The sequence below is a fragment of the Myxocyprinus asiaticus genome, chromosome 16 (genome assembly GCF_019703515.2).
Source record: "Myxocyprinus asiaticus isolate MX2 ecotype Aquarium Trade chromosome 16, UBuf_Myxa_2, whole genome shotgun sequence".
NCBI lineage: Eukaryota > Metazoa > Chordata > Actinopteri > Cypriniformes > Catostomidae > Myxocyprinus > Myxocyprinus asiaticus.
In genome coordinates this window covers 33,686,550-33,714,108 of record NC_059359.1, presented here as the reverse complement: position 1 = coordinate 33,714,108, position 27,559 = coordinate 33,686,550, and the positions used below count along the sequence as shown (strand labels likewise).

Sequence of the window (27,559 nt, the reverse complement as noted above, 5' to 3'; positions counted from 1 at the left end):
AAGGGCACTGTTACATAAAGGCCCAGCAATTCATTTTTGTGTAGGCCATTTGTTATTTAAGTTTTTCTTAGCCCATACACGCTACAGTAGTAAATCTTGTTGTTTTATCAGAGGACACACTGGGCTTTTCAAAGATACAAAATGTTTGAGAGTTTGGCCACGAGAGTTTTTTCCTCTCCTTGTTCTATAAATATGGATTGAAATTTATAACAGTTCAATTCAGCACATCAAATACAATATGAATAAAATATTATTTTTTCAATAAACAATTTTTATCATATGCATTTTAAGCACCAAAAACTATATTGCCATTTAAAAAAGGGAAACTGTAAAACTTTTTTCCCTGGGTCTCAGGAACTTATGGTAAGATGACATCATAATAGCTTGTAATGTAAAATAATGAGATCTTTATAATGACACAGCAGGCTGCATATATGAAAATACACAGAAATATTAGCTCACACTTTAAATATATCTTATAAAATTTATATGTCCAAATTTTCAAAACTCTGTAATTTTTTTATTTATTTATACATTTTTTGGCAGTGGTCGGCATGAATGGAATGGAATGGTGATTGAGAAATATACCTCAAAAGCCTGTTGTCTCATATTTGATACATGGATTATAAAGGGAGGTTTTCAATAAATATTCAAAACTTTAAACAAGCACAAGATGTCTTATATTCAAATATTATTATTATATTCATTTACCCAACATACCTGTGTATATCATATATGATACACACAGCGTTATAAGGTTAAAAAGGAACTGAATGCCTTAACTAGAAAGTTAACTAGAAATTACTTGCACCTAAAAGTTTTAAACCATAACAGGCCTATTTAAGTGGTAAATGAAGCACGCAAATGACTAATGTTGAGTTAGATTGATTTAAAAATCACATTAAATCAGACCTGGCTGTTCACACTGTAGGCACATTGGAAAGAATTTTGTATCCGATTTATTTCTACATATGAAAGTGGCCCAGATCGGATTTGAAAATGTCAGATTAAAAGTGTTTTCGGCTGTTCACACACAGTCATCAATTTACAGATCTGTGTCACATGCAAGTGAAAAAATCAGATTTGGGCCACATTCAGCTGCGGTGTCAGCCCTAAATAATCTGAGACATTTCAGAGTTAATAAAAACTAATAAACTCACTTTTCCAGGACAAAAAACACACCACACAATTCAAGATTTGACTTTAATGTTAATGAAGGTAGATAAATATGTTATTACTTAATAATAAGCATAATAAGGTAATTTAAATTCACACCTTTCCATTTAAAAGAAAATTGTAATGGGGGAATTCAAAAGAGAGGGCTCTGTGTTACACGTATGCATTGCTGAATACCTCATTCACAGAGCTGAGGTAAAATATCAGCTTGATCAGTTGGTCACGCTACCTTAGACACACACCTGTAATCTCACTCACGTGTATAAAGATATGCACACTCTCACACAGCTCTGTGGTGGATTCTGGGCTGCTTTCAGCTTCGTGCTCCAAATAAATTGCCCAGATTTACTGACACAAATAGAGCTGTAGAAAAAGAAAATTAGTTGAGAGAAAGTGTGAGAAAAAAAAGATAGTACATAAGATTAGTTTACTACAAAAGTTTCAGTAATACACCTGTAATGCATTTCCTCAAAAGAAGTGTTCAAGATGCATATGCAAGAGATATGTCAATATAATATGTCTTTATCTACATTATATTATATAACATATAGATCAAGAGAAAATTGAGAAAATCAATCAGGCAGATTAGTGTGAGTTCAGCTTAAAAGGCCAGAAATCAGCAATTAAAAAATCACATGTCAGACATATGGGAATATTATTGGAGATTATGGAATGCTTCATGATGGCAATGTGAAAAATTAATGATTGTGTGACACAGCCGTAACATAATGCCAGACTGGTATATCAGCTGTGTGGTTTCGCCATGCAAATAGGAGGTAAAATATGCGAAGTGAGTCTACATAGGTGTGTGCATGATGTGGTCTGATTTGATTGGATGTTTATGCATATTTTCACAGTGATTGCATCAGGGGCATAAGCTTGTTTACTTTCTTACATAATATACACAGAGGTATTACGTGGGAGTATGTTTTTCTGACAACTGTTGTAAAGTGTTTGTGTTTTGTTTGTGTACTCAACCTGTAGCCTCTGTGTGGAGTTTGGACTCAAAGGTTGGACTCAAAGGTTTTCCTCCCATTTATTCAATCCAGAGCACTGTGGATTAAAACCACACTACCCAGAGGCACTGGACTATACAGGAGAACAGGGTACAACAGGTGAATATTTACTGTCTGAGATCACATATAACCAATTTTTAAAACCATTATAAACTGTAAGGCTTTACGCAAACCATTAAGGAAGGGCAACGACATTTTAAAGGCTTCTGAAGTACTAAAATACTAGTTCACCTGTGGTAGTAGATGTTAAGATTGGCAGTCATAACATGTCCTGATAGGTAGCTGGCAAGAGTACCTGTCACCGTGTCAATTATGGTGGGTATGGCTCCGCCATGTACATGACTACTACACAGGAAAATAGTCTGACATCACTTCCTGTTCTAAAACATAACATGGGATTCCCCCATCCTTCACAAATGAGAGCTAGGGTTAGCTGTGCCTTAAAACGGTGGCATTCAATTTCAGGCATTTGCCTTAAAGCAAAGAACCTCAAACATTTAGCTCTAATATTTTAAACATTTTGATTGACATCCAAATCTCATATTTAAAGCACTCTTCTCTCACCCAGATGCCCCCTCTAGTAATGTCCTGCCTGAAACACACAGATGCAGCTCTTTTCCTCCTTATTGACAAATGCTACATATTCGAAAGTTGTGCTCTGTTCTTTAACACTTCTTGTGAAAAGTCGAGCTTTGGCCTGCATGAACTTGCTGAGGTATGCGCCCCCTACCAGACAGAAACAAAGTGACATTTTTCATTTAAATTTACACTCAAAAACTTTAAATCTCTATCTTCAAGAATAGTTCACTTTTAATCAAATAAACAAATAGAGATTACAATTACAGCTGCTACAATTAAATAATCGTGAAAAGTTTTCAATTACTGCATTTCATTGTGGATCTATTCTCATTGAATCATGACTGACTTTCTTCTGCTGAACACAAACAAAGATTTTTAGAAGAATATTTCAGCACTGTAGGTCCTTTCAATGCAAGTAAATGGTGACTAAAACTTTGAAGCTCCAAAAAGCAAATAAAGGCAGCATAAAAGTCACCCATACGACTCCAGTGGTTAAATCTTTGTCTTCAGAAGCGATGTGATAAGAGTGGGTGAGAAACAGATCAATATTTAAGTCCTTTTTTACTAAAATCTCCACTTTTACATTCTTCTTTTGTTTTTGGTGATTCACATTCTTCATGTAAGCAGCATTTATAATAAAAAGGACTTAAATATTGATCTGTTTCTCACCCAAACCTATCATACAGCTTCTGAAGATATGGATTTAACCATTAAGAACCATTTACTTGTCATGCGAGGCCCTACAGAGCTGAAATATTCTTCTAAAAATCTTAATTTGTGTTCTGCAGAAGAAAGGAAGTCATACACATCTGGATGGCATGAGGGTGAGTAAATGATGGGAGAATTTTCATTTTTGGGTGAACTATCCCTTTAAGTGGGGTGAATAGATCTGTTATGAAAAATGTTCATAGTGGGCTCACATTGACTGATCTAATCACAATCACCTGAGATGTTATGAAATGCCAAATGTGACTGAAATAAACTGAAAATGGTTAACCCTTTTCAGGTTTTTTTTTTTGTTTGTTTGTTTTTTGGAATAAGTAGTATTATCTTAAATTGTTATTCAAAAAAGCATCTTGCTGTCTCAAAAGTTGACAAATTTTGCCCTATAACTATGTCCCTATATTTACATGATATCACTTTATGTGCAATTAAAATATCAATGGAAATAATCACCAATTATTATTTTTGTCATAATCGTGCACCCCTGTCTTAATTATAATATTGTGCTGATTTGATTTTAGTGGCTTGGATTATAATTTTCTATAGCATTCCAAACATCCCCAACTTTGCCACTATATATTTTAGCAGATGATATTTATATGCATTTAATATACTTTTCAAGGTATATTATGCATATATATATATATATATATATATATATATATATATATATATATATATACACACTGTATAATCCTTTTGAATATTATATCAGTATGTGGAAATCGAACATCATTGAAAACTAAGTAGTTGAAATCTGATGTTTTGAATTCCACATATTCCAGTGGCTGTAAGTACACACACAAAACTATTTTAATCACCTGTAGCATATTTAAGGGAGCGGTTTTTCGCCATTTTCGGTCTCAACCTCACACAGTGCATTATAGTGGTCGTACACTCTGCGCATCTCTGGACTCCATGATGAGTAGGGCTGACTGAAGTCCCGCAATTGAGCTGAAGCGCCACAGCGACATCGTCTGGACAAAGAGCAACATTGCAGATTGACAAAAGTGTACTGTAGACATGCATGACACATCTCTGACAGCACAAAATACATCAGCTGACAGATATTACACTTCCCACAGGATCTGACTGTCATTAACACGACTACTTGGTCTTATGATTAAATCTTACCTATACAGGACGTATGGTCTGGACTGGGGGCTGCAGGTGTCTGTGGGTCTCTTTAGAGGACAGCTGGAAAAGATTGCTTCCTATCAGTCCAGTGGATATCTGATGGCCGTGGAGGTGTCCAAGTCTTCTCGCTATGTGTCCTAAGATGACAGTAAATCAGTCATTAACAAAGAAATGCAGTGCCTGGCCAACCTATCCAAAATGGTCCAAATACATGTTGCACAGCCAGGTGAGTGCTCTTAATGCCGTAAAGTCGTCTTCGCAATATCTGATTAAATAATACATATACATATGACAAGAATAAGTACACGATGTAATTACCTGATACAGTTCAATCACCTAGATTTCCGCTCATGCTGTGTACACTAGTTAGCCGGTGTCGTACATTTCATGACTCAAACTACTTGTCAGCAGCACGCGATCGTCGTACTAACGTCCAAATAAAACAACTTATTTCCAAATAAGCTTGCGGTACAAGATTGTGTAAAACGACGGACAACTTGAAAGTGAAAATACAAGCTCAAGCCGGTGAACAGTACTGTTCTTAAGAGACTTTGATGACTTTTACAACCATTGCCGTCATCCGTGATTGCCTGGCGCGTGTCATTCTAACCGCGTGATAGTAATGCGTGCATCGGATTGGTGGATTAAAGGATTACAACTTCCTGTTTGCCTGTTGCCACAGCAACATTGGGGTTGCGGTACTTTCAGCCACAGATTAATATCTACGCTTTCAGCGCACTGACTTTTAATTGTTCACCTGCATGTGATGCACAATGTTTTGTCAAGAGGCGCGATCTAAAAACAAGCTTGTGCAGAGAGAGAGGGAAAGAATAAGGGTACAGAAATACTGTATATCTTTAATACAATTTACATATGTGTGCTTGTAAATTTACTGTTCAATTGTTTTCTTTTTCTAACAGAAGGATGAAGAGATTACTGACAGAATTGCAGAGTTGGACAGGTATCCATCCAAATCTGTCACTAAAGGAATGTTTCGGGTTCAGTACAAGTTAAGCTCAGTCGACAGCATTTGTGGCATAATATTGATAACCACAATATAAATATATATATAGAATTTTGACTTGTCCCTCATTTTCTTAAAAAAAAAAAAAAAAAAGAAAATCTGGGTTCCAGTGTGGCACTTACAATGGAAGTAAATGGGGGCTAACCCATAAACATTAAACTACTCACTGTTTAAAAAGTTTAGCCACAAGACGTAAACAGTATGAGTGTTAATATGATTTAAGTGCGATAAAATCACTTACTAACCTTTACTATGTAAAGTTATGGCCAATTTTACAACTTCGTTGCCATGACAATGTAAGGTCAACAAACTCTAAAATAGCTGTAAAAACGATGATTTAAACAACTTTACAGCTCAAATAATACATGAGTTTTAACAGAAGAATTAATGTAAGTGCTTTTATAAAATTATAAGCTTCACATTTCTGCCTTTAAACCCTCCAAAAATAGGCCCCATTCACTTCCATTGTAAGTGCCTCACTGGAACCCAGATTTGTGCTTTTTTTAAAGGAGGGACGAGTCAAAATTATTTTTTGTGGTAATCGATATTATGCCACAAATGCTGTCGATTGAGCTTAACTTGTTTTGAATATTTCTTTAACATGCAGAGTTAGAAAACTAGTGATTTATATATGTATATAAAAAAGAAATGGTGAACAAATGTATATAGCAAGAAGAAAATAGTAAACAAATTAATTCAAACACATTTGGGAAGTTAACATGAAAAACATCTGAGAAGTTGACATGCTGTACTTTAAAAGTTTTCTACATCATTTTGCTTTTCTTTTATAATAGGATTTCATGCCGGCAGCTTTAATAACCTCATATTAGTTGGGAGACCATTTGAAATATTTGTTCATTTAAAAATGTATTTGTCATACCATAGGACCATTTAAATGGAACCAGTGAAGTTTTAAAAAGTGATTAAAAATTAAAAAAAAAAAAAAGAAAAAATAGAAAGAAAGAAAAGGTAAACAATAACATGACCAAAGATGTACACCCTTATATATTCATATACATTTTAACCTAAAATCGTAAAATTGATAAGGAAAAGTCTAAAATTATCTAAAATAGTTATTTAATACTTTACTGATTCCTCAGTGTAAAAGTAATAATACTAATTACTTTACTTTGTGTTGCTCTCTATAATAATTTTCACAGAAGTTTTTGCTTTCCTCTCAACATATTTATTTAGAGTTAAACAGAGCAGTTAATATGCCTTGCACTGACACTATGTTCTTACTTCTTGTTCCAGTATAAAGAGTGTGATGCTGAAAGCTGAATTTGAGGGTCTTGGCCTTAATGGCTATGACAAAGACCTGAAATGCAGAGAAAGGGTCCAGCAGAGAGAGACGGAGTTGTGGAACACCTCTCTCATTCTGGTCAGTAGGATATGACAGTTTTTCAATGACTTTCTAAAAAAAATCTACTATGTATCTGGAAGTTTGGAGATGTTCCTTGGGAATATAGAAAACTGAAGTGTGCATAAACAAAATGGCATACATCTGAACTTAACTGATACATTTGTAAAAATGTGTTGAGATTGAGAATGTCTGTAAATTTCAACATTGGGGAAAATAAGTTGTAATAACAGCATATTATCAGTAGAGGCTAGTATAAGGACACAAGTGTACAAGCAAATTGATTCAGGAAACAAAAGTAGTTATGGTGGACCTTTAGAGGTCTCCTCTTATGGAAGGCAAATTTGGCTTTTTAATGTTTCTCACAGTTTCTGGTTTCTCAGTGGGACCGTAAAATCTATGAGCCTTATTCATGAAACTCAAGCAGAGCTCATTTCTTTGTAAAGTGTACATAAAACCATTTTTTTTACGTAGGACAAGTGGCTATAGAAAATGGATATTTGTTTTAGAGAAAATGTGTAGTTTTCGGGCTACTGAGAAAGTCAATACCTGCTGTTGAATGCACAGGTATAAATAACACTTTTTTCTAGTCAAATAGTTACATAGCACAAACAGCAGTTGCCAAATGAGTGTTATTACAGAGAGTAATTACAATTATACAGTTTATTCATATTGTGCAACTATACAGATCATCTGTGTAATCACATACGGAAAGGATCATCATTTTAAGGTCAGAGGGTGTAAAAGAGGATCCTGATAGTCCACAAATATGTTATAATGCTCTTTTTGTCCTATCTTGATCCCATGTTTGTGCTTGAATTATAATGCCATGAATATTTGAACAGAAAGCATGCCCGAAGAATGGGTTTCTCATTTCAACATTATTTTTGCCTGCAGGATTATTATTGAAACATTACAACGGGATTAAAAACACCACAATTTAGTAATGTTGAATCCAGCCTCCCTGTGTACACAAATGTCCATTATGGGGCACACCTCCTATGTATAGTTGTCCGTACATGGTATCTGCTGTGAAGGGAGAGGGATTCAAATTCCGCTTTGCCTTGTAAATGCTGTTGCAACTGATCACAACAGGAACAAGTTGTTATATCCTGTGTGATGTTTCAACAGGTACGAAGAGAAGCGTTACGCAGGTTATTGGAACAAGAGAAACAGCTGTACATTGAAGAGCTAAGCAAGATTGGCCTGGCCATTTATCAACAACGAACATAAAACTGTTTAAAACACAATGTTGATCCTTCACATTCATTGCTCAGTGGTCATCACCACACTGATGTTCTTAGTTGCTTTTCTGTAACAATTTTATTATATGTTCATTGTAAGGACACTTCGAACACAAGGGACAGTCCCAAACATCTTTAAATATATATATATATATATATATATATATATATATATATATATATATATATATATATATATATATATATAATTATATTAAATGTGTGATCATTTTATATCATATCAACTTTTTATTAAAGAAAATGACAGGTTAACAAATGAACACAATCATCAGTTATCACACTGCATCTCGGACAAGTTTAACATAATTAGCAAAAACAATACAACACAGATGGAATAAATGAACTTAAATATTAACTTGAATTATTTGCATGCATTATTTGGATAAAAAATGTATTCAGGAAAATTTTTGGAAGGGTATGAGGGGGACTGGCCCCCACAGTGAGTCTGGTTTCTCCCAAGGTTATTTTTCTCCATTAACCTACATCTTATGGAGTTTTGTGTTCCTTGCCACAGTCGACTTCGGCTTGCTCACTGGGGTTATAAATACAATTATTATTTAATTATTTATTTTTATACACAATTTACAATTACACAATGATGACTATAAGACTTTATAGATATTACAGTTTCATCTTCTGTTAAAGCATGATTTCCTGTAAAGCTGCTTTGAAACGATGTGTGTTGTGAAAAGCTTGACTTCCCTTTTTAACATTCAGGAATTACAGGTTTCTGTTATGGCTGTTTGCACTTCTTTTGTTGTGCATATTCTTTTGAATGCTACTCATATTAGAGCAGATCAGTGTGTCTTGTTCCGACAATAGACAGCTAACATGAAATTAGCTATCATGAAAAAAGATAGTATCATTGGTAAATATGTACACTCTCCCACCCCTCTGTATTACACAGAGATCCTTCATTTTTATACTGCAGTAAGCAACATTTTGTATATTGTTTGCACATTTTGACAAAAAGGCACGTCAATCAGCCTCCAGTCTGTTGTTTTAGATGGGCAGATTATGTTGACACACCCCATCCTCCAACCCTCACAGATATGTCAATCCAATTGTGTGCAGAAAAGAAAAAAAAGTCACACAGTCAACTATTAAAGAATCTTTGGTTTAAGCCTCTGCTGATTTTTTAAGTGAAATGATGCAAAGCACCTGAAAAAAATCTTAAACACTTCAACAGGACGTACTGCATGAGCAAATAACACAATATCAGACAGTTATAACTTTTGTTTGTATCTGAATAGGCACATACACTGGACAGACTGAGAAATTAACAAACCTGTTCTTTGGCAATGGAAAACTTGCATAATCCTTAGGGAAGGGGTCGGCAACCTATGGCACGCGTGCCAGCATTGGCACGCGGAGGGGTAATCACTGGCACGCCAACAACAGCGAGAGAGGAGTAGACTATTTTATTTATATAAATTACGCACCTGCATTCCAATCTATATCTTGATGTAATCCTTCCTCATGATCATGCAGTGTGTTTTCATGAGCTGAATGGGAGACTAAACAAAAAGTAAAAATGTGACGAGACTGCAGTATACCCAACAGACTCCATTCGCGCATCACGAGCAGGCACCACTTCACATTCAGTTAATCGCACGAGTAAACGTGTCCACTTTGCTTCGGTCGGGCTGCGTGGATGACAGTCCACATTCCGTGTTTCATTTGTTTCTTTTTGCTTTCAGAACAACACATCATGTAATAAGGAAAACACCGCTATTAATCCTTTAGATTTCTAACCCAGCATACAGGTACACCCTGAGTCTATTCAAAATATAAATTAAACCTGGAAATAAAGTTTTAGGATTTTGGAGGTGCGATTCACCAAAAAGGGCTAAATAGTTGATCGGCATGTGATGCGTGAATGGCTTGCACATGCAGTGCGAGTCTTGTCACACTTTAATACTGTTTAGCCTCCCATTCAGCTGATAAAAACACGCTGCGTGATCATGAGGAAGGATTACATCAAGCTGTAGATTGTAATGCAGGTGCGAAAACTTAATATAAATTAGCCTGCTCCTCTCTCGCTCTTGCTTGCGTGCTAATGGTTAAATGATTACAGTGACATAATTTAAGAAATATTTAAGATTCCACACAATTTCGTGATCAGTAATCAAATAAGCAAATTTGTGACATTGACATTGTTAACTCAACACAAAAGACAGGGTTTCTTTCATTAAAGCACTTTAGATGCTCTGAAAATTCACATGCAGGATCATGATCATATCATAATCATCGGGTTTTGCACAAAATTTTCACTCAAACTGTTTAATATCATTTGTAAAATGGCACAGCCATTGACCAGGAAAATAAAAAGAATGGCACTCCATGTTAAAAAGGTTGCCGACCCCTGCCTTAGGGTGTATCCTTAAAGGGATATCTGTTACAATTTACTTACCCTTCAGGCACCATTGAATGGGTTTGGAACAACTTGAGGGACAGTAAATGACAGAATTTTAATTTTGGGGTGAACTATCCCTTTAAAGTAACTTTTAGGTTTTGCAACCTGGTTAACAAAACAAAAGGCCCTTTTTTCAGTTTGGTCTTTGTTACACATTTATTCTGTGCATTTAAAAAGAAAGCACATCCACACCACATTTTATGACATAACATTTTTAACAGTCAAGAACTGGGTGTAAAGAAAAAAAAAAAAAAAAACCTATACACAATCATTTTTGGATCCTTTTTGCCGAGCGCTCCATTGGACCTCTACTTCATGAAGCTTTCTCACAGTTACGAACTAGAGCACAGCTTCCTGTGAAGAGACAAATGAAAAGACTCTTTGTAAAAAAAAAATAATAATAATAATAATAATAATAAAAAAAAAATTAAAAAAAAAACCCACTTTGATATGATCTTTGAAATTATAAAGTCAAGAGAAAGCACAAGTATTACAGTTTGCTATTATAGTTACTTAGGCTACCATCATAACCAATGCAATGAAATATTTATATTATTGTTTTAAATTAGGAGATTGTAAGAATGTAGAAAATGTATTAAATTGATTCATATTCTGTATTCATATCCTTTCTTAAGCCTGTCAATGAGATCCTAACTTAACTCTTACCTTGCAGCTTCCACATTCATATCCACAAATTGGCAAATCTTTAAGTCTCTATCTAGAATCTGCTTTTTTAAACCCTCAACCTCTTCCACTGCTTTCTTCCTCTCTGCTTCTTGGCCTTCTGTAGAATAGCAAGGTAGAGAAGCATGAGAAAGAGAGCAACATAACATCCACAATTCTTTAATCACACATGTAGAGTACCTCTTCTAATGAAACTCCAGACATACTGTACTTATTTTTGACCCATTATAATCCCATCATATCTACCTTTTATTTTAATAAGTGCCTCTTTTGCTTCATTGTTCTGCTTGTCCAATTTACTCTGAATGAGGGAAATAAAAATAGAAAGTCAAAGAGACGGAGAGAAAGATGGAGATTTGCATTAGAAATTGTGACAGGTTTTAATTGACCTGTCACCAAATGAAATGTGTTTACAAAATACAGTAAAAGATTCACTGTGGTAATACAATTTTGTTTGATAGTGCTTTATCACATACTGAGCATATAATCTATCATTAAAAAGAGACCCAGGGTCATGAATATTGTAATTAGGACCTATATAATGGAAGTGCAAATATACACCCAAAAGATTATGTGAGCAATTGAATCTTTGGGCACCCAATGACATTGGAATACTTTAATCTTCCTAACTCATATAATATACATTGCTAAGACTTAGAAGGTCCTTTCATTCTATAGTCCTCCTGTTTTGTCTCAATCCAAAACAACAACAACAACAACTAACTGCTGTATATCCAGACAAAGAAACAGAGTAGAAGCTGCCCTGTTGTTCCTTTCCAACTTGTCTTGTTTGTTTGTTTGTTTGTTAATGCCATGCTAGCTTCTATGGCTATTTCCAATGGCGAGAAATGTGTAAGGAATTCTATAAAAGGTTTTTAAAATCTATTTTTCCTAAAAACTCTAAAATTGCGTGGGGTTTGACTTTGTTAAAAATTTCTTCCCGTGTGCTGACTGAATAAAAAAGGTTTCTCACAGGGTTAAGACCAGTACAGTCTAATAAAACATGTTTCAAGGATAATGGATTCTGGCAGAAGGTACATGTTGGTGAATCTTCTCCTAATATTAAAAACTTGTGTCATCCTGGAGTGACCTATTCGACAGCAGGTGTAGATGATCTGGTCCCAGCGATTTGAAAACAGAGAAACGTTTCTTTTGCCAACAATAGGGCTGATTTCATGGAGTTTGTTCATGGTGCATTGGTCCCACACAGTTTGCCATTTGTTGTTAATATACGAGTTTATTATGGGTTTTAGGTCAGTGGGAGGTATTGGACACTTTTTGAAATCCACTAATAGTGCCTATTTTGCAGCAGTGTCTGCTTCTTCATTTCCTGGGATTCCACAGTGTCCAGGTACCCAACAGAAGTAGATATTAAAATTTTGGGCCTCCAGATCTAGCAATTTGCAAAGAATTTTTACAAGCATTGGGTGATCATTTTTTTAGGGATGACATTGCTTTAAGACATGATTTTGAATCTGTAATTATCAGAACGTTTTTCTGTTGCATATTCTTTTTGAAGTCCAGTGCTTAAATGATAGCGTTTGCCTCTGCTGTAAAAACTGAGCTGTGGTTGGGGATGGATATTCCTTTTTTTTGGTGGTTGATCACGAATGCAGATGATACATGGTCTTCAGATTTTGATCCATCTGTATATATAGGGGTATGTGATGGATATATTTCTCTAATGTAGAGGAGTTGTTGTTGAAAGTCATTTGGGTGGGTTTCAGATTTTTTGTTTCTTGTTAGGTTTATATACATTTTTGGTTTTTTAAAGCTCCAGGGGGAGATTTTACAGAAGTGTATCTGTTCCAGTATGCTCAAATCTACTTTGAGATTTTGTAAATGTGGTTTGATCTGTAGTCCAAAAGGTCAGATAAGTCTTGGTTTTTGTTCGTATAGGCTTGAAGAAGGGGTTAAGAAAACAGGATGGTAAGCTGGGTTACTGCTGGTCTTAAGTTTTGTTGTATATTGTAGGGCTAGTTTGAGGCGTCTGTTCTCCAGAGAAAGTTCATTTGCTTCAAAATACAAACTTTGAGTTGGTGACGTTCTAAAGGCCCCTAATGCCAGACATATGCCTTGATGATGTACTTTGTCCAAGAGTCGAATATACGATTCCCTGGCTGAACCATGCACTATACATCCATAATCCAGGCGTGATCGAATTAGTGTTCTGTAGAGATTTAAAAGAACTGAACTTTCTGCACCCCATTTTGTTTTAGCTAAAACCTTTTTTATTTGATTAAAAATAAAATTTGGAATGCCCAATTCCCAATGTGCTTTTAAGTCCTTGTGGTCGCGTAGTGATTCGCCTCAATATGGGTGGAGGACGAATCCAAGCTGCCTCCGCGTCTGAGACCGCCAACCCGCGCATCTTATCACGTGGCTTGTTGAGCACGTTGCCACGGAGACATAGCACGTGTGGAGGCTTCATGCCATCCACCGCGGCATCCACACTCAACTCACCACGCACCCCACCGAGAATGAACCACATTACAGCGACCACGAGGAGGTTACCCCATGTGACTCTTCCCTCCCTAGCAACTGGGCAAATTTGGTTGCTTAGGAGACCTGGCTGGAATCACTCAGCACACCCTGGGATTCGAACTAGCGAACTCCAGGGGTGGTAGCCAGCATCTTTTACCACTGAGCCACCCAGGCCCCCTTAGCTAAAACCTTTAAAATGTTCATGGCTTTAAGACATTTATCTTTTAAAAACTTTATGCGAGGGATAAAACTCAGTTTACTGTCAAGAGTTATTCCAAGGAATTTGGTTTTCTTAACCACTCTGATGTGTTCACCATCCATAAATATCTTTGGATCAAGATGGAGAGAGCGTAGCTGGCAAAAATGCATACAAACAGTTTTGTTCTTTGAAAATGTAAATCAATTTGATACTGACCAGGACTGCATTCTGTTAATTGTCAGCTGAATTTTCTGTTCAATGTTACTCATGGATTTGCCTCTGTAGCAAATGCCAATGTCATCCACACAAAGTCTGCAATGGATATCCGACCCGATGGCTTTTGCGATGCTGATTTTGATACTAAAAAGTGTAACTGATAAAATGCTTCCTTGTGGTACTCCTAGCTCTTGTTTATGTGGGTCAGATAGTGTATTACCTACACTGACATTAAAATGTCTGTTTGATTAAAAAAAAAAATTGCAATAAAAATTGGTAAGTGTCCCTTAAAACCAAGTTCATATAAATCCTTTAAAATACCAAACTTCCAAGTGGTGTCATAAGCTTTCTCCAAATCAAAAAAGACAGCCACTGCATGTTCTTTTCTGATGAAAGCATCTTGTACGTAGCTTTCAAGGCTGATGTGGTGATCAACAGTACTACTTCCTTTTCTGAAGCCACACTGAACTTTACTTAAGAGATGTTGCGATTCCAGGATCCATACTAGATGTTCACTTAACCATTTTCTCCATGGTTTTGCATAAGCAATTTGTCAGGGCTATTGGGCGGTAGTTGTTGGGGTCATTATGATCTTTTCCTGGGAATGGGAATGATTATTGCTTCTTTCCAAGAGAGTGGAATATTCCCTGATATCCAAATAGTTAAAAAGTTTTAACAGTTAAGATAGGATAATGTGAGGCAAATTTTTTAAAAACTGGTAGTGGATATCATCTGGTCCTACTGCCGTATCACGTGCTGTTTATGGCTCGTGTCAATTCTTCCATTGTGAACAGTTGATAAGTTTCCATATTATTAGATGAAAGATTGATACCTTTCTTTTTGTCTTCTGCAAAGAAAACTTGGAAGGCATTAAGGCAATTTCCAATGGAGTAGTTATTTTCAAAAGTTTCGCTAGGGTATTTGCAATCTCTTGTTTTGAAGTTAGAATAGTGTCTTGATATTTGATGTGCTGAATTTGAGCTCCATCATTCCTGCCCTTCATCCTGCGAATCAGATTCCAGACCTTTTTTGTTGAGGTACTTGATGTCAGAGCAGATACAAATTGTCTCCAACTTTTCCTTTTAGTTTCATTTATTATTCTTCGAGCTTCTGCCCTACTTATTTTAACCTTAACAAGATTTTCACTTGTTGGCCTTCTGAAGAATAATCTTTCAGCTTTCTTCCGTTCTTTTATAGCTGTCTTGCATTTATCATCAAACCATGGCATCCGTTTGCATTTTGTGTTTGGAGATGTTTTTGAAATTGTATCATTTGCTATGGAGATGAGTGTACTGGTGAAATGTTTAATAACATCTGGATCATCTTCTCTTCGTTTTAGGGTTAATATTAATAGAAAGTGCCATACTTTCTATGAAAGGTCTAAAATTAATTCAGGATCACAAATTGTTAGGTCAATTGACGAGTATGTTCCGTGCCCTGGGTGTACGTAAGTGCTGGATCCATCATTTAGAAGACATAAGCTGTGATTGTCTAGGAATTCTTCTATCCTCTGTCACAATGGGTATTTCCCCATAGAGTGCTGTAACTATTAAAGTCTCCCATGAGTATATATGGAGAAGGAAGTTGGGCTAGACCATCCATGTCCTTGTGTGTTACAGTAAGATTCGGTGGGATGTATATGGAACATATTGTAACGGTTCTCTGCAGGGTTAAACGCACTACTGTTACCTGTAAATTACTGTTCACATTGATGCGACTATGAATCACATAGTTTGATTAAAATGGCTTTGCCACCCAAAGTCTAACTATTAGTAGTACCAAAAGTATTTAAAACTGTAAACTTTTTAAAAGAGAAGGTAAAATCTGGTGGTAGTTTTGTCTCCTGGAGACAAAAACCAAGGGGGTTGAGAACTGTAACTAAGCGTTGCAACTCTGCAAAATTTGCCCTGAGTCCACAGCAGTTCCATTGGATAAAAATATTTTCCATTCTCACATAGGAAAAATAGGAATATTTCCCCTGATTTTTTCTTTTGGGGGTGAACTTCTACTCCGACTATCCCTTTCTTTCATTTCGACATCTTTGGTTTGTTTTGTTTTTGCTATTTTGTCTTTTGCTTGCGAACAACTTGATCTTCTTTTATTTCTATTTGTAGTTTGATTTGCTGTTGAGTTCTGATTAGACTGAGTATTGATTGCAATAGATTCACTTTGGGTTCCTGTATTCTTGGTCCTTGGTAGAGATTTATTGCCGTTAACATTTTACTAGGTGAAGTATGAGCCAAAGTACAGTGTTGAAACAGTGGCAGCCGCAGCAAACCATATTTCTCAGGCACCAGGATCTCTTCCTCTAACGACACGGGTCGCAACTTACGGCAAACAAGTCACCCCTTTTATCACTCTTTGCGAACAGCACTGGGATACTGAGGACCTATTTTACTCTGGATCCTTACAGAGAGATGAAGGATGGTATTAGCACATCTAGATGGAAAAGGCGTGTGCAAAAGGTATAATCGAGAAAATTGTAACCCTCTTAAGGGGGGCTCAAGGGTTATTCTCTCTTGCCCAAGGAGAAGACCCAAGCACTACGGAGGGAAGGAGCGTGCCACTGTTCCTTTCACGAGCTACCACCAAGAAGATGGGTCTCCTGCCGTACCTGACCAACTTGTCTTGAAAAATGTTGCAAAACTAGCAATACAAGATTTTAATGACATCTTTCAGATACAGCTACAAAGAGCAACAGCATTTAATATGTGAATGCTTGCACACGTGTCGAAACATTCATGTAGATTTTATCAATTTACACACTTCTTGTGACAGACAGTTTGTGCCTACTGTATATACTCACCTATGACTCAAACCTTAAAACCTCAGACATACATAAAGCATTCGTAACATACTAAGATGTTCTCTCATGGATTAACATGTGCAAAGCAGCACATGATCTGCTTCATCCTATTGCATAAAAACAATTATAGAAGTATGAATGCAATTATGCAGTATGTCTTTTAATTCTCAGCTGAGGGACATACCAATGATTGAAGAATTCCACAAGTAGGATTATAGATTTGACTAATAGCAAATGCACCAATATTATGCAAATGTTAGATTCAACAGAAAGCCAACAAGAGTTTTGGTGCTTTGATTAAATGAAAAAATTCTGCACACTTTCATCACAAAACTGGTGTCACAGTATCGTAACACCAAACGAGATCACCAAATTATCATCAGTAGTGTATGATAATCAGTGTTGAGAGTAATTGGATTTCTAAGTAATTTGTTGTTGGAATCTAATTACTTTTAGGCATAAAAATTAGTGTAAAACTTTACATTCTAAAATCTTATCAGATTACAGTTACTGACTTTCAATGAAAGTAATTACTTTCATGTACATTACTTGGGTTACAAATATTTCTAAAAAATATATAATTTGTGTAATTCAAGTGACAGTTGAAGGGTATGCAACAATGAACAAGGAGGAAATGTTTTAGAAAATAACTTAAAAGTAATTAAAAATGTGATTACTTTTTGAATTAAATTATCAGTAATGTAAACTGATTATGATATGAGAGTAGTTAGTAATTTGTTGTGGATTACTTTAAGTAACTTTCCCAACACTGATGATAATTATAATCATACATGCCATGATGTAAATCTTTAGGGAAAACTATGCGCTTATTGCCCATGCCTTTCATATCAGAAACAAAACAGCAAAGAGCAACAAAATATCAAGACATAGGACTAATTCAGCACAAATAAAATTAGATCCAACTAAACTAAGATTGTGCTTTACTAATCAAAAAAGAATTAATTGAGGGCAGTGTAGGGTATGTTACTTAAAAATAGTAATCACTACAAATTCCTAATTATTTATCTAAAATTGTAATCAGATTACTAATTACTTCATTGAAAAATTAATCACATTACTAATTACTTTATTTTACTTACTTTCTAACACACTTTTCCACTCAACAAATTTCTTTGTTCATTGTTACACACAAGTCATACACTCACCTCACATTTCTCTTTCACAAATAATTGAAAGTCAGTAACTGTTATCTGATTACAAGAATTTAAAATGTAATAAATTACACTATTTTTTTTAATAAATAATTAGATTACAGTAACTATTTACTTTGTAATTGGATTACACCAAACACTGACTGAGGGGTGTACAAAGGCTGTATTGACAATATGGTTTGGATTGGCATTTGATTGTTTTATATATACATATATTTTATATATATATATATATATATAAATATGAATTAAATCTTGTTGGGGGCAAGTAATACCATTTTTGTTTAATCTGGTCACAAAATAAGTTAATCAAACTTCCGAAATATCAATCCACTCTGACCTAAATCAGAGCATATAGAATGAAAATCATATTGTATATAATCCTATACATATTTTGCGGTTTTACTGCTCATTTGTACTACCTTCTCAGCTTGGCACGAGCTTAATTCCTTCTCTGAGTTAGCAGTGTTTCTCTTGTAGTCTTCCTTTTGTTTTTTTAGCTGATCCCTTTGTGTGCTCACTGGAGAAATCTTTTTGTTTATCTCGTCCACTTTCATCTTAGCTGCCACGATGCCATCCTCCTTCATTTTCACCTGTTCAGTGGAAACAGCGATGCGCATCTTCAGGTTGCGGATGTTGAGGTCCTGTTTTACGGCATGGTAGATTATAACCAGCAGTGCACATATGGCCACGAAAATCATTGCTGATATGGCTCTCATCCTGAGGGAATAAAGGAGAGAGGGAGAGTAGACCAAAAGAGTTCTTCTGGGGAAGCTGAGTTTGCTGTATCTCTCTCTCGGCTGAAACTATCAGTTGGTTCTCATGGCAGTTCGCAAGTTGATGTTACTGGCTCTACTCCCTGTCGTGTTCACCTCAGAAACTTTTCTGCCTTACCTGTACAACTGGATGTCTGCTAATGAGAATGTGTGTGTGTGTAAGAGAGAGAGAGAAAGAGAGAGTGAGAAACCTTAACACTCCCTTGATACTGTTGCTGTGATCCCTGACCGACTTTTCCACTCTCTCCACCCCCATCTTTGATCAAAGCAAAATGAAAAACAATATAGAGTACACACCAAATCCTAGCATTTTTTTGTTTTGTTTTGTTTGATTGTTTGTTGTCAGTGATGAAAAGAACAAGTATTCAAGCACTTCCATCTCTCTCTCTCTCTCTCTCTCTCTCTCACACACACACACACACAAACAAACAAACAAACAAACAGCCCAACTGGTAAGACTAAACCAGCAGGTTACAAGCTCAGAAGTCGCTTCACAAAGTTTAGCAGAACTGGTCAATCATTACAAGAGTCGTTAAACAGGGTGGACCAGGATACTCTTCTTATTTGCATGACACAGCCAACACATTGCAAACTGCACTGGCAGTAGACTGCTGTACGTCTATGAATAAATACTTTTTTTGTTCTTACCATCTAGTCTAACAGGTGCTCACCTACAACGTTGAGGTTTCAATGTCATGCTGTTTAGGCTTGGCTCACCAGATGAAGTGAAAATTATATGGTCCAACATTATACTCGGCAAATTAAACGATTCAAATGACAAGTTTCAACTCAAGTTTGGCCAAGTGACATCTTTTGACGACTGATTACTTAACATGCAAACAGAAGTCGCAGCACTGAAACTTTGGCACAGAAATAAACTGCGTCTTTAAAACCCTGCGTAAACGTAACGCAAGCGTCACACGTCATTATAGCTCGACGTCAATGCAGATCGCAAGAAGTGTACGGTACTTTTATATTCTACATGGCTAATATTATATCCACACACACACACACACACACACACACACACACAAAAGGGGCAGATTGTGAAATTAATCTTCTGAAAGAGTCTTTAAAATGTATTAGCCTATCAGCTGTTGTTGGTTTTTGTTTTGTTTAATCACACTTTATTAAATTATATTGAACTTATTTTTATAGGAGAGCCCTAATTTGCTCATTTATCTTGTTTAAGCCTTACAGTATTCAATTATCTATTATTTTTATTCACTTTCCTTTTCTTCTTTTTTCTTTTTGATTGTTTTGTCTCTCAATTCAAATCTACATCCTGTCATCTTCTTTAATCTGGAACCATGTGACATTATACTGATACCTTTTTTTTATTTTTTTATTATTATTAAAAATCCATAATTTGCATGTCTTGTTTTAGTCGTACAGTATTTACCCCTTTACAATGTATAATGTAGGCCTATATATTTTTTTCTTATTTTTTGATTGATTATTCTCTCAATTCAGATCTACATCCTGTCATTTTTGTTTTGTAATTTTTTGTAATTTTTTATTTGGAACCATGTGAAATTATTCTGATAACTTCTTATTGAAAAGTCTATAATTTGTATGTATTGTCTTATTTACCCATTTACAGTGTCTAGTTATCTATAATGTATATTATTTTTATATCCTGACATTTGGAACCATATGGGTAATTGTTACTGTTTTAATGTTCCTTGATCAATACTTTAATAAATGTGTTAAAATCATTGCGAGACGTGCACCAATGAGCTCACAATGTGGGCGTGGCTTGCCACAGGTGGGCCGTGTTGTAATACCTGTTGCGCTTTCTTCACTCAATCACAGCTTCGGCAAACAAATACAATCAAACCATTTCAAGTAGAAAGCTCCGGCGATTTATTTCCTAGTTTAACGCGCTTGGAAATCCCTGAATTATACTGACAAATTTGAACATCGATCTCTATTAATATTATAGAGCAAATTAAAATTTAGATTTTCAACATAATGCCACACCGCTCGTCTTGTAGAAGGAGTTAGTATCTGCGACAGGTAACTTTCGTCATCTATACACTTGCGACAGGTTGTGAATCCGGTTCAGGTTCCTCTTTCGGACACAATCATGAAGGTACTGGCCTTGCTCTTGGTTTTTGTCTTGGTGTGCAGTCTGGTCATCGCTGGCTACATCCACTCCACACGCAAGAAGGAGATTTACCTGAATAAACAAGCTTCCTTTCTAGATATTAAGTTCAGAGTGACAAGGGATGTTCTGGGAGAATATCAGGATCAGCTGACCCAATCTAACTCACTGCTGAAAAAGTTAAAGCAAGATGTGGTTAATTTAACCAAAGAGCTATCTGGAACCAAGACCTTAGTAGGGAAGAAAAAGACTGAAGTAGAAACCTGTAAAGGACAAAAGGTGAGGGGAGATGAGGAGGATTTTGAGACTGAGATTCTTTAATATGGAATGATCTTTACTCATCGTAACTCTTCATTGGAGCATGTGTTAAATTATTGCTTCAGGAAGCACTTAACATTAGTTAACTACATTAGATGGCATGCACTAACAGTGAACAATACTTTTTCAGCACATTTTAATCTCATGTTATGTTCATTTCAACATATACATTTTTACACTAAATGTAATGCATTGTGTAACCAATAGGCTAAATGCTGTCAAAATATTGTTCATTATTAGTTCATAATACCTAATGCATATTTACTAATGCTATTGTAAAGTGATACCATTGGTTCATTGTTGCTGATTGCGGTCATAATGTCTGGTCCACTGTCAGATACGTTTTGTACTCTTGGCTTTTGTTCCAGTAAATTCTAACATTGTCTCAAATGTATATCGTGGCTCATTATATCATGGATTTTCTTTTTTCTCCATCAGAAACAAATTACAAATGAGATAGCAGCTACAAAGTCAGAGAAGACAAATGAACAGAGTGAGTTTATATGATCTCTGATGTTTCACTTTCAACAGGAACATAATATTGGGATCTGATTTGATTTTAAAGCTCATATTGACTAAGAACATTTTGAAGGTAGAAACGGTTGGGGTGCTTTGTCTTACTGTTGGAGTTCAGTTCCAACTCCAGACAATCAGACCAGAAACCTGCTAATCAAGGTCTTCAGATTCACATGAAAATCTCAGGCCAGTGCGGTAGATCTAGAGCTACTGACCTTGATCTGGCATTGTATCTCATATAAAATGGATTTGGCACTCTTTGCAAGGCCCGTAAGAGAATACTGCCCTCCTGTGGCAGTAAATGCCAGCCAATCATTCCTAGATAAATGCAAGCTAATGATGCTTATTTGAATTCATTGTGCATTCAAATTGGACTGTGGAGTTCATTGGTGGTGGTGGTGGTGGTGACTTGATTTATGTAATTATATGCAAATATATACACTTATTTAGTCATTTATTTGTTCGGTCCTTCTTTTACAAGACGTATTTGTATAATATATATATATCCAAATTTCTGTGGAAGCCAATGCTTTTGTCAATAAAATAGCAAACCTGTTTGTCAATATAACATTTCTCCTCTCTGACCTTTTGTGATTTCTCTTCCCAGATGAGTTTGTCAAAGAGAAGTCCCGTTGGGTCAAGGAGATTTCCTCTCTAAAAAGACAAACACAGGAGTACAGCAGGCTTTGCGACTACATTGACAAGACATCTGTGGAGGGAAGGTGAGTGAATCAGTAGTAAAGAATGATTTGGTATGGATCTCTCATCTCAATGAGCTGGAAGATTGTGTGTGATATATGTTGTGGTTAAATTGGTTCAGGAATCCATAAAATGTCAATTTAAATGTGATTTAAAAAAAATAGTGAATAGATAAAGAACTCATTTTAGATAATAAAAACAATTCTGTTCCTAAGGCACTTTTGTGAAACACTCAAAATTAGAATCCTAATAAACATTAGTCTCACGGAGCTAGACCTATGACTAAACGCCATATTAAGGCTTATTCTGGGTTATCCGAAAATAGAGTGTACCACAAATTAATTTAAACAGTGGTGTGGTAATCTCAAAATGGTTTTACAGAAAACACGTGGAAAAATAGAGGAAAAATGTGTATAAACTCCTGATCAGAATTTCTTTCTGTCCAAAAGTAATAAGTACAAACTATTTAACAGACATAACTCAGAAAACAAAGTGGAATATACAATTTTGTTTTTAGATACCTAGGTAACTTGCTACCAGGTGCCTCAAATTAATAAAAAATCTGATAAACTGAAGAAAAAAATCTTTGGAAAAAAAAAATGCCCTTACTCCTGATGTTGCGTACAGTCAGCCAATCAAATGGGAGCTTGCCAGATCGAGAAAGTACTTTCCAGTTTTGTGTGCAATATGCCTCACAGGGTCAGCAAATGTACTGTGGGCATACTGTCTGAGGCTGAGACAAACAGTACATTAAGTTGAAACAAGCTAAAATATAGTTTTTAAGGAATTGTTAACCTAAAAATTAAAATACTGTATTTACTCACCCGTGTGTAGTTCAAAACCTATATGACTTTCTTTACAGAACACAAAAGGATTTTTTATGTCACTCTCGCAGATTTCCATTCTATAGCAGTGGATAGTGCCTCACTTTAAAAAAAAAAAAAAAAAAACCACCCAAAATATTTAATAAAATTGGTCCATGCAACTTGTGCATCATATTCCAAGTCCTCTGAAGGCACAATTCATTATTGAATAAATCATTATGATCATCATTGATACAGAGCCAAAATCAATCATGGCAAAACTTCAACAAAGTCAAACTTCAACATTAAAACATAAGAACCGTTTACGTTTAATGAGGAGTTGCCAGTTTGATATGAGAGTGAATAACGATTTAAATTTTGGTCTGTTCATCAGAAGACTTGGAATATTATGCACAAATCTCATGGACCACATTTATGACAAATTTGTGTGCTTTTTTTAAGCTTTAAAGTGAGTCACTATCCATTGCTGTTGTATGGAAATTAGCGATTGTGACTGTTTAAAATATCTCCTTTTGTCTTATGTTTGGAACAACATGTTAACAGAATTTTCATTTTTGTTTGAACCATACCTTTAAAGGAATAGTTCACCCAAAAATACAAAATTCAGTCATTGTTTACTCACCCCTCTGTTGTTATAACCCTATGTGACTTTCTTTCTTTTTCTTAACACAAAGGGAGAAATTGTGAAATAAGTTTGTGCTCAGTGATGTCATACAATGGCAGTTTATGGTGACCACCTCTTCAAGCTTCAAAAGAACACAAAAGTATAATTCAGATGTCTAATAAATTATTGTATGCGACTCATGATTGTTATTAAAGCATACATTAAGGTTTAGTGTGAAACAAATCAAAATCGAATGTATTATTTAGTGAACATCTTGACCAGCCGTTGATCTCCTGTATGCATTCATGATGGGGCACCAGAACAACAGTTCACGCAGCACCCTCACGGCATGGGGCATTCAAATGAAAACTTGTTTTGTTCATCTAAAAGCATGTCCGCCACAGCAACAGTGACAACAGAACTCAACACAGCTGCACAAAAACCAGAGAATAGAACTTACTAAAGATGTCTATAGAGATTTTTTTATGCCCAACTTTATTTTATTGAACCGAAGAGGGAGTAGGCGGGAATGTCTGTCACCTCTTCTGAACTGGTGAGTAATTGTGACAAGCCTGAGAGCAGTGAAAACATTCAGTAGGTGTAACATTCTCGGCCAAATTCAAGTCTATTTTAACCGGCTCATGAGATGCTGTATTTAATATACTGTTATGAGAGTGTTTTTGGACCGGTGCTGAAAACAAGCTATTGATAGAATGTACTGTCGCTCGTCACTGCTCGTTAGGACAAACACTCTGATTAACATAGGAAAGATACCTTTTATCACATGTTGTTTGCCGTCAGGTTAGGACACGTTGTGACTGTGGCTGCCTGTAGCCTCCTCTGTTTCTTTTTGATTTCCGAGTACTCCGTTCACAAAAATAAGGCTGGGCATAGAAATGCATCGATTCTTTGACTGCAAACTCTTCACACATGTTTAGTAAGTTCTGTACTCTGTTTTGTGTGCAACTGTGTTGTTTTCTTTTGTCACTATCATTGTGGAGGACCTGTTTTTAGATTAACAAAACAAGTTTTCGCTTGAACGCCCCAGTGTAACGAGGGGGCTGTGTGAACTGTTGCTCTTGTGCCCTATCATGAACGCACACAGGAGATCAATGATCAGTGATCATTTTCACTAAATAATACATTAGATTTCGGTTTGTTTCTCACCAAACATTATTGTATGCTTTCATAAAATCATGAGTCTCATGGAATAATTATTAGACTTCTCAATTATACTTTGTGTCCTTTTGAAGCTTGAAGAGGTGACCACCATAAACTGCTATGACAATTTCTCCCTTCTCCCTTTGTGAAAATGTCATATAGGTTTATAACAACACAGGGGTGAGTAAACAGTGACTGAATTCTAATTTTTGAGTGAACTAATCCCTTGAGGTTTAACTTTTAGCAGACATCCAGGTCATATAATTAAGTGGATTGTAGTAAGGTAGTGACTTGTGAACCCCTGTGAATATTCACTCTCTGTTTACTAAATGCTAAAGTATTCTTCATGTACTGCCAAAAATTACATTTAGTAATGAGCATCATTTTAAAACAATGGGTTTTATGCAAGGTTGTGTCATTCTAAACAGCAGGTGGAGGAGTTATCTGTTTCTCTGCAACACTTCTTAACAATGCTCCTTTACTTTCCAAGGAAACTGTGTGGATTAAGTGAACTGCCAAAACCAAAGTTAGTGGAACCGAAAGAAGCAGATGAACCCAAACCAGAGGAACCAAAAGCTGAACAACCCAAAGCTGAACAACCCAAAGCTGAACAACCCAAAGCTGAACAACCCAAAGCTGAACAACCCAAAGCTGAACAACCCAAAGCAGTTATACAATGAGTAAAAAAACAAGTACAGGTGAATTGTGTGTGAAGAAATACCACGTCAGTGATTTGAGAATTGTAGAGGGGTTATTAAGCTAAACCTGACTGTCTTGCCTGGGTTGATCTTCAGCATTCTTCAAGCAACTCTGAAAGGAGAATGACATACACTTACCTTTACACACAGACAAACACACATCCACACACTTGAAGGTTTGTCTGATGAAATAAGCACACGTATTGCCTGTGAAGAGTCATATTCCTGATAAAGGTGGATGAACCACCAGGTTAAGTGAGCTGGCTTCGTTGTTGTCTTCACTTAACAAAATTACATTGCCATTAAAAATCTAAAACAAGCAAACATTTTTACATTTTAAAACTTTCTCTGTGTATGTTAACAGTAGCATACACTGCTTTTTCAATCTTTTTTCTCTCTTCACTTTAGTTTACCTTGCCCCTGTTACAGTAAGTGACTATGTATGAGTGTCATTATGACCCTCCCTCAGGCTCTGCCACTATGGCAAACTATCATGCATATGTGACCGTTAGTATCGACCAATGGGAAAGCTCTGACCCTCTCACTGTCACCCCTCATCATCCTCACTCTGTTACCCTGGTTACCGTAAATATGTAGTCCTGACAAAAACAAGCTTAACCAATCAGGGCCTTCAGTGGAGCAGAAAAACAGTTAGGAAATTCTAAGAGTTGCTTACAGTGTAAAGCTTTCAGAGTCTTTAACTTTGGTTGTACACTATAAAGAATACTGTGATGCTTGGAGTGAAAATAAAGAAGGTCCTTTGTTAAATACTCTGCCTTTTTGTTTATCCTTCCAGGTAATGAACGTTTTAGCTGTGCAAATATAAAATGTTAGCTTGTAACACTTGCTAGTGATTGTGATCTTAAGTACAGTTATTCGACAATTTATTCTAGTCTAGTTTAGCCAGTTTTTGGGATGTCAAATAATCGTAGGAGTTTCATGCCATGTCCACACTTCATTTTACTAATTTTACACCTCTTATGCACACTAGAACAGTGTTTTCCTCCACCAAAAACTGAGCATTTCAAAAACACTCTCCATTACATCATACTTTGAAAAAACGATGTCGCTACGAAGCTGAAAACGGAGTTTTCAAACAAAAACCGAATAGTGTGGATGTGGCCTCAGTTGAAACAGGCAAAACACCAACACCTTCTGATAAATCTTTGGCAAGACTTCTGCAACTATGCGAAACAATATTTTTAAAATATTTTTTTATTTTATTTTATTTTTTTATCACATTGGCTGTTAAAAGGTATTTAAAGGACAGAAAGTAACACTACATCAAAACTCTTCATCTAACCATATGTGAACTCACTATTGACTATCTGTATCTGCTCTCATTTTTTTCTCTATCGTACTCTTTCTCCCTGTTTTCTCTTTGTTAACCCTCAGGCTGACAATTAGGGGAAACGATTAGTGTTTCTCTTCTGCCCCATCTCACTCAGAAGGTCACTGTGTACTGCGGGGCTCTGCGTAGGGAATGGACAAGAGAGGGAGGGGCAGGAAGCTCATAGCATCTGCTGCTTTCTGATTCTCTGATGACCCAATATATTATTTTGGGCTTATCTTATGTAACCTAAATATGTTTGATGTTAA

The 27,559-nt window shown here is 35.9% G+C and overlaps 2 protein-coding genes and 1 pseudogene across 7 annotated transcripts; 1 reads left to right on the top strand and 2 right to left on the bottom strand.

The window, feature by feature from the left end:
* Nucleotides 1-534: 534 nt before the first annotated feature.
* LOC127453796 (acyl-coenzyme A thioesterase THEM4-like) lies at nt 535-4,593 on the bottom strand (annotated as a pseudogene).
* A 6,338-nt stretch (nt 4,594-10,931) lies between these two features.
* Nucleotides 10,932-19,930, bottom strand: si:dkey-87o1.2 (uncharacterized protein LOC796684 homolog). Of its 2 annotated transcripts, none has more exons than XM_051721894.1 (5): nt 19,705-19,930; nt 18,680-18,977; nt 11,627-11,681; nt 11,363-11,480; nt 10,932-11,050 (listed from the first exon to the last, which is right to left on the bottom strand). In XM_051721894.1, exons 1-5 carry the CDS (start codon nt 19,779-19,781, stop codon nt 11,029-11,031), a joined length of 570 nt encoding a protein of 189 aa, XP_051577854.1. In that variant the 5' UTR covers nt 19,782-19,930; the 3' UTR covers nt 10,932-11,028. The 2 variants fall into 2 exon arrangements, with proteins under 2 accessions (XP_051577854.1, XP_051577855.1); XM_051721895.1 differs by having other exon boundaries at nt 19,682-19,913.
* A 920-nt stretch (nt 19,931-20,850) lies between these two features.
* LOC127454583 (uncharacterized) lies at nt 20,851-26,728 on the top strand. 5 transcript variants are annotated; one of them, XM_051721887.1, is made up of 5 exons: nt 20,851-21,419; nt 21,897-21,951; nt 22,582-22,696; nt 25,753-25,809; nt 25,885-26,728. In XM_051721887.1, exons 1-5 carry the CDS (start codon nt 21,123-21,125, stop codon nt 25,940-25,942), a joined length of 582 nt encoding a protein of 193 aa, XP_051577847.1. In that variant the 5' UTR covers nt 20,851-21,122; the 3' UTR covers nt 25,943-26,728. The 5 variants fall into 5 exon arrangements, with proteins under 5 accessions (XP_051577847.1, XP_051577846.1, XP_051577845.1 ...); XM_051721886.1 differs by having other exon boundaries at nt 25,870-26,728; XM_051721885.1 differs by having other exon boundaries at nt 25,855-26,728.
* The last annotated feature ends 831 nt before the right edge of the window (nt 26,729-27,559 follow it).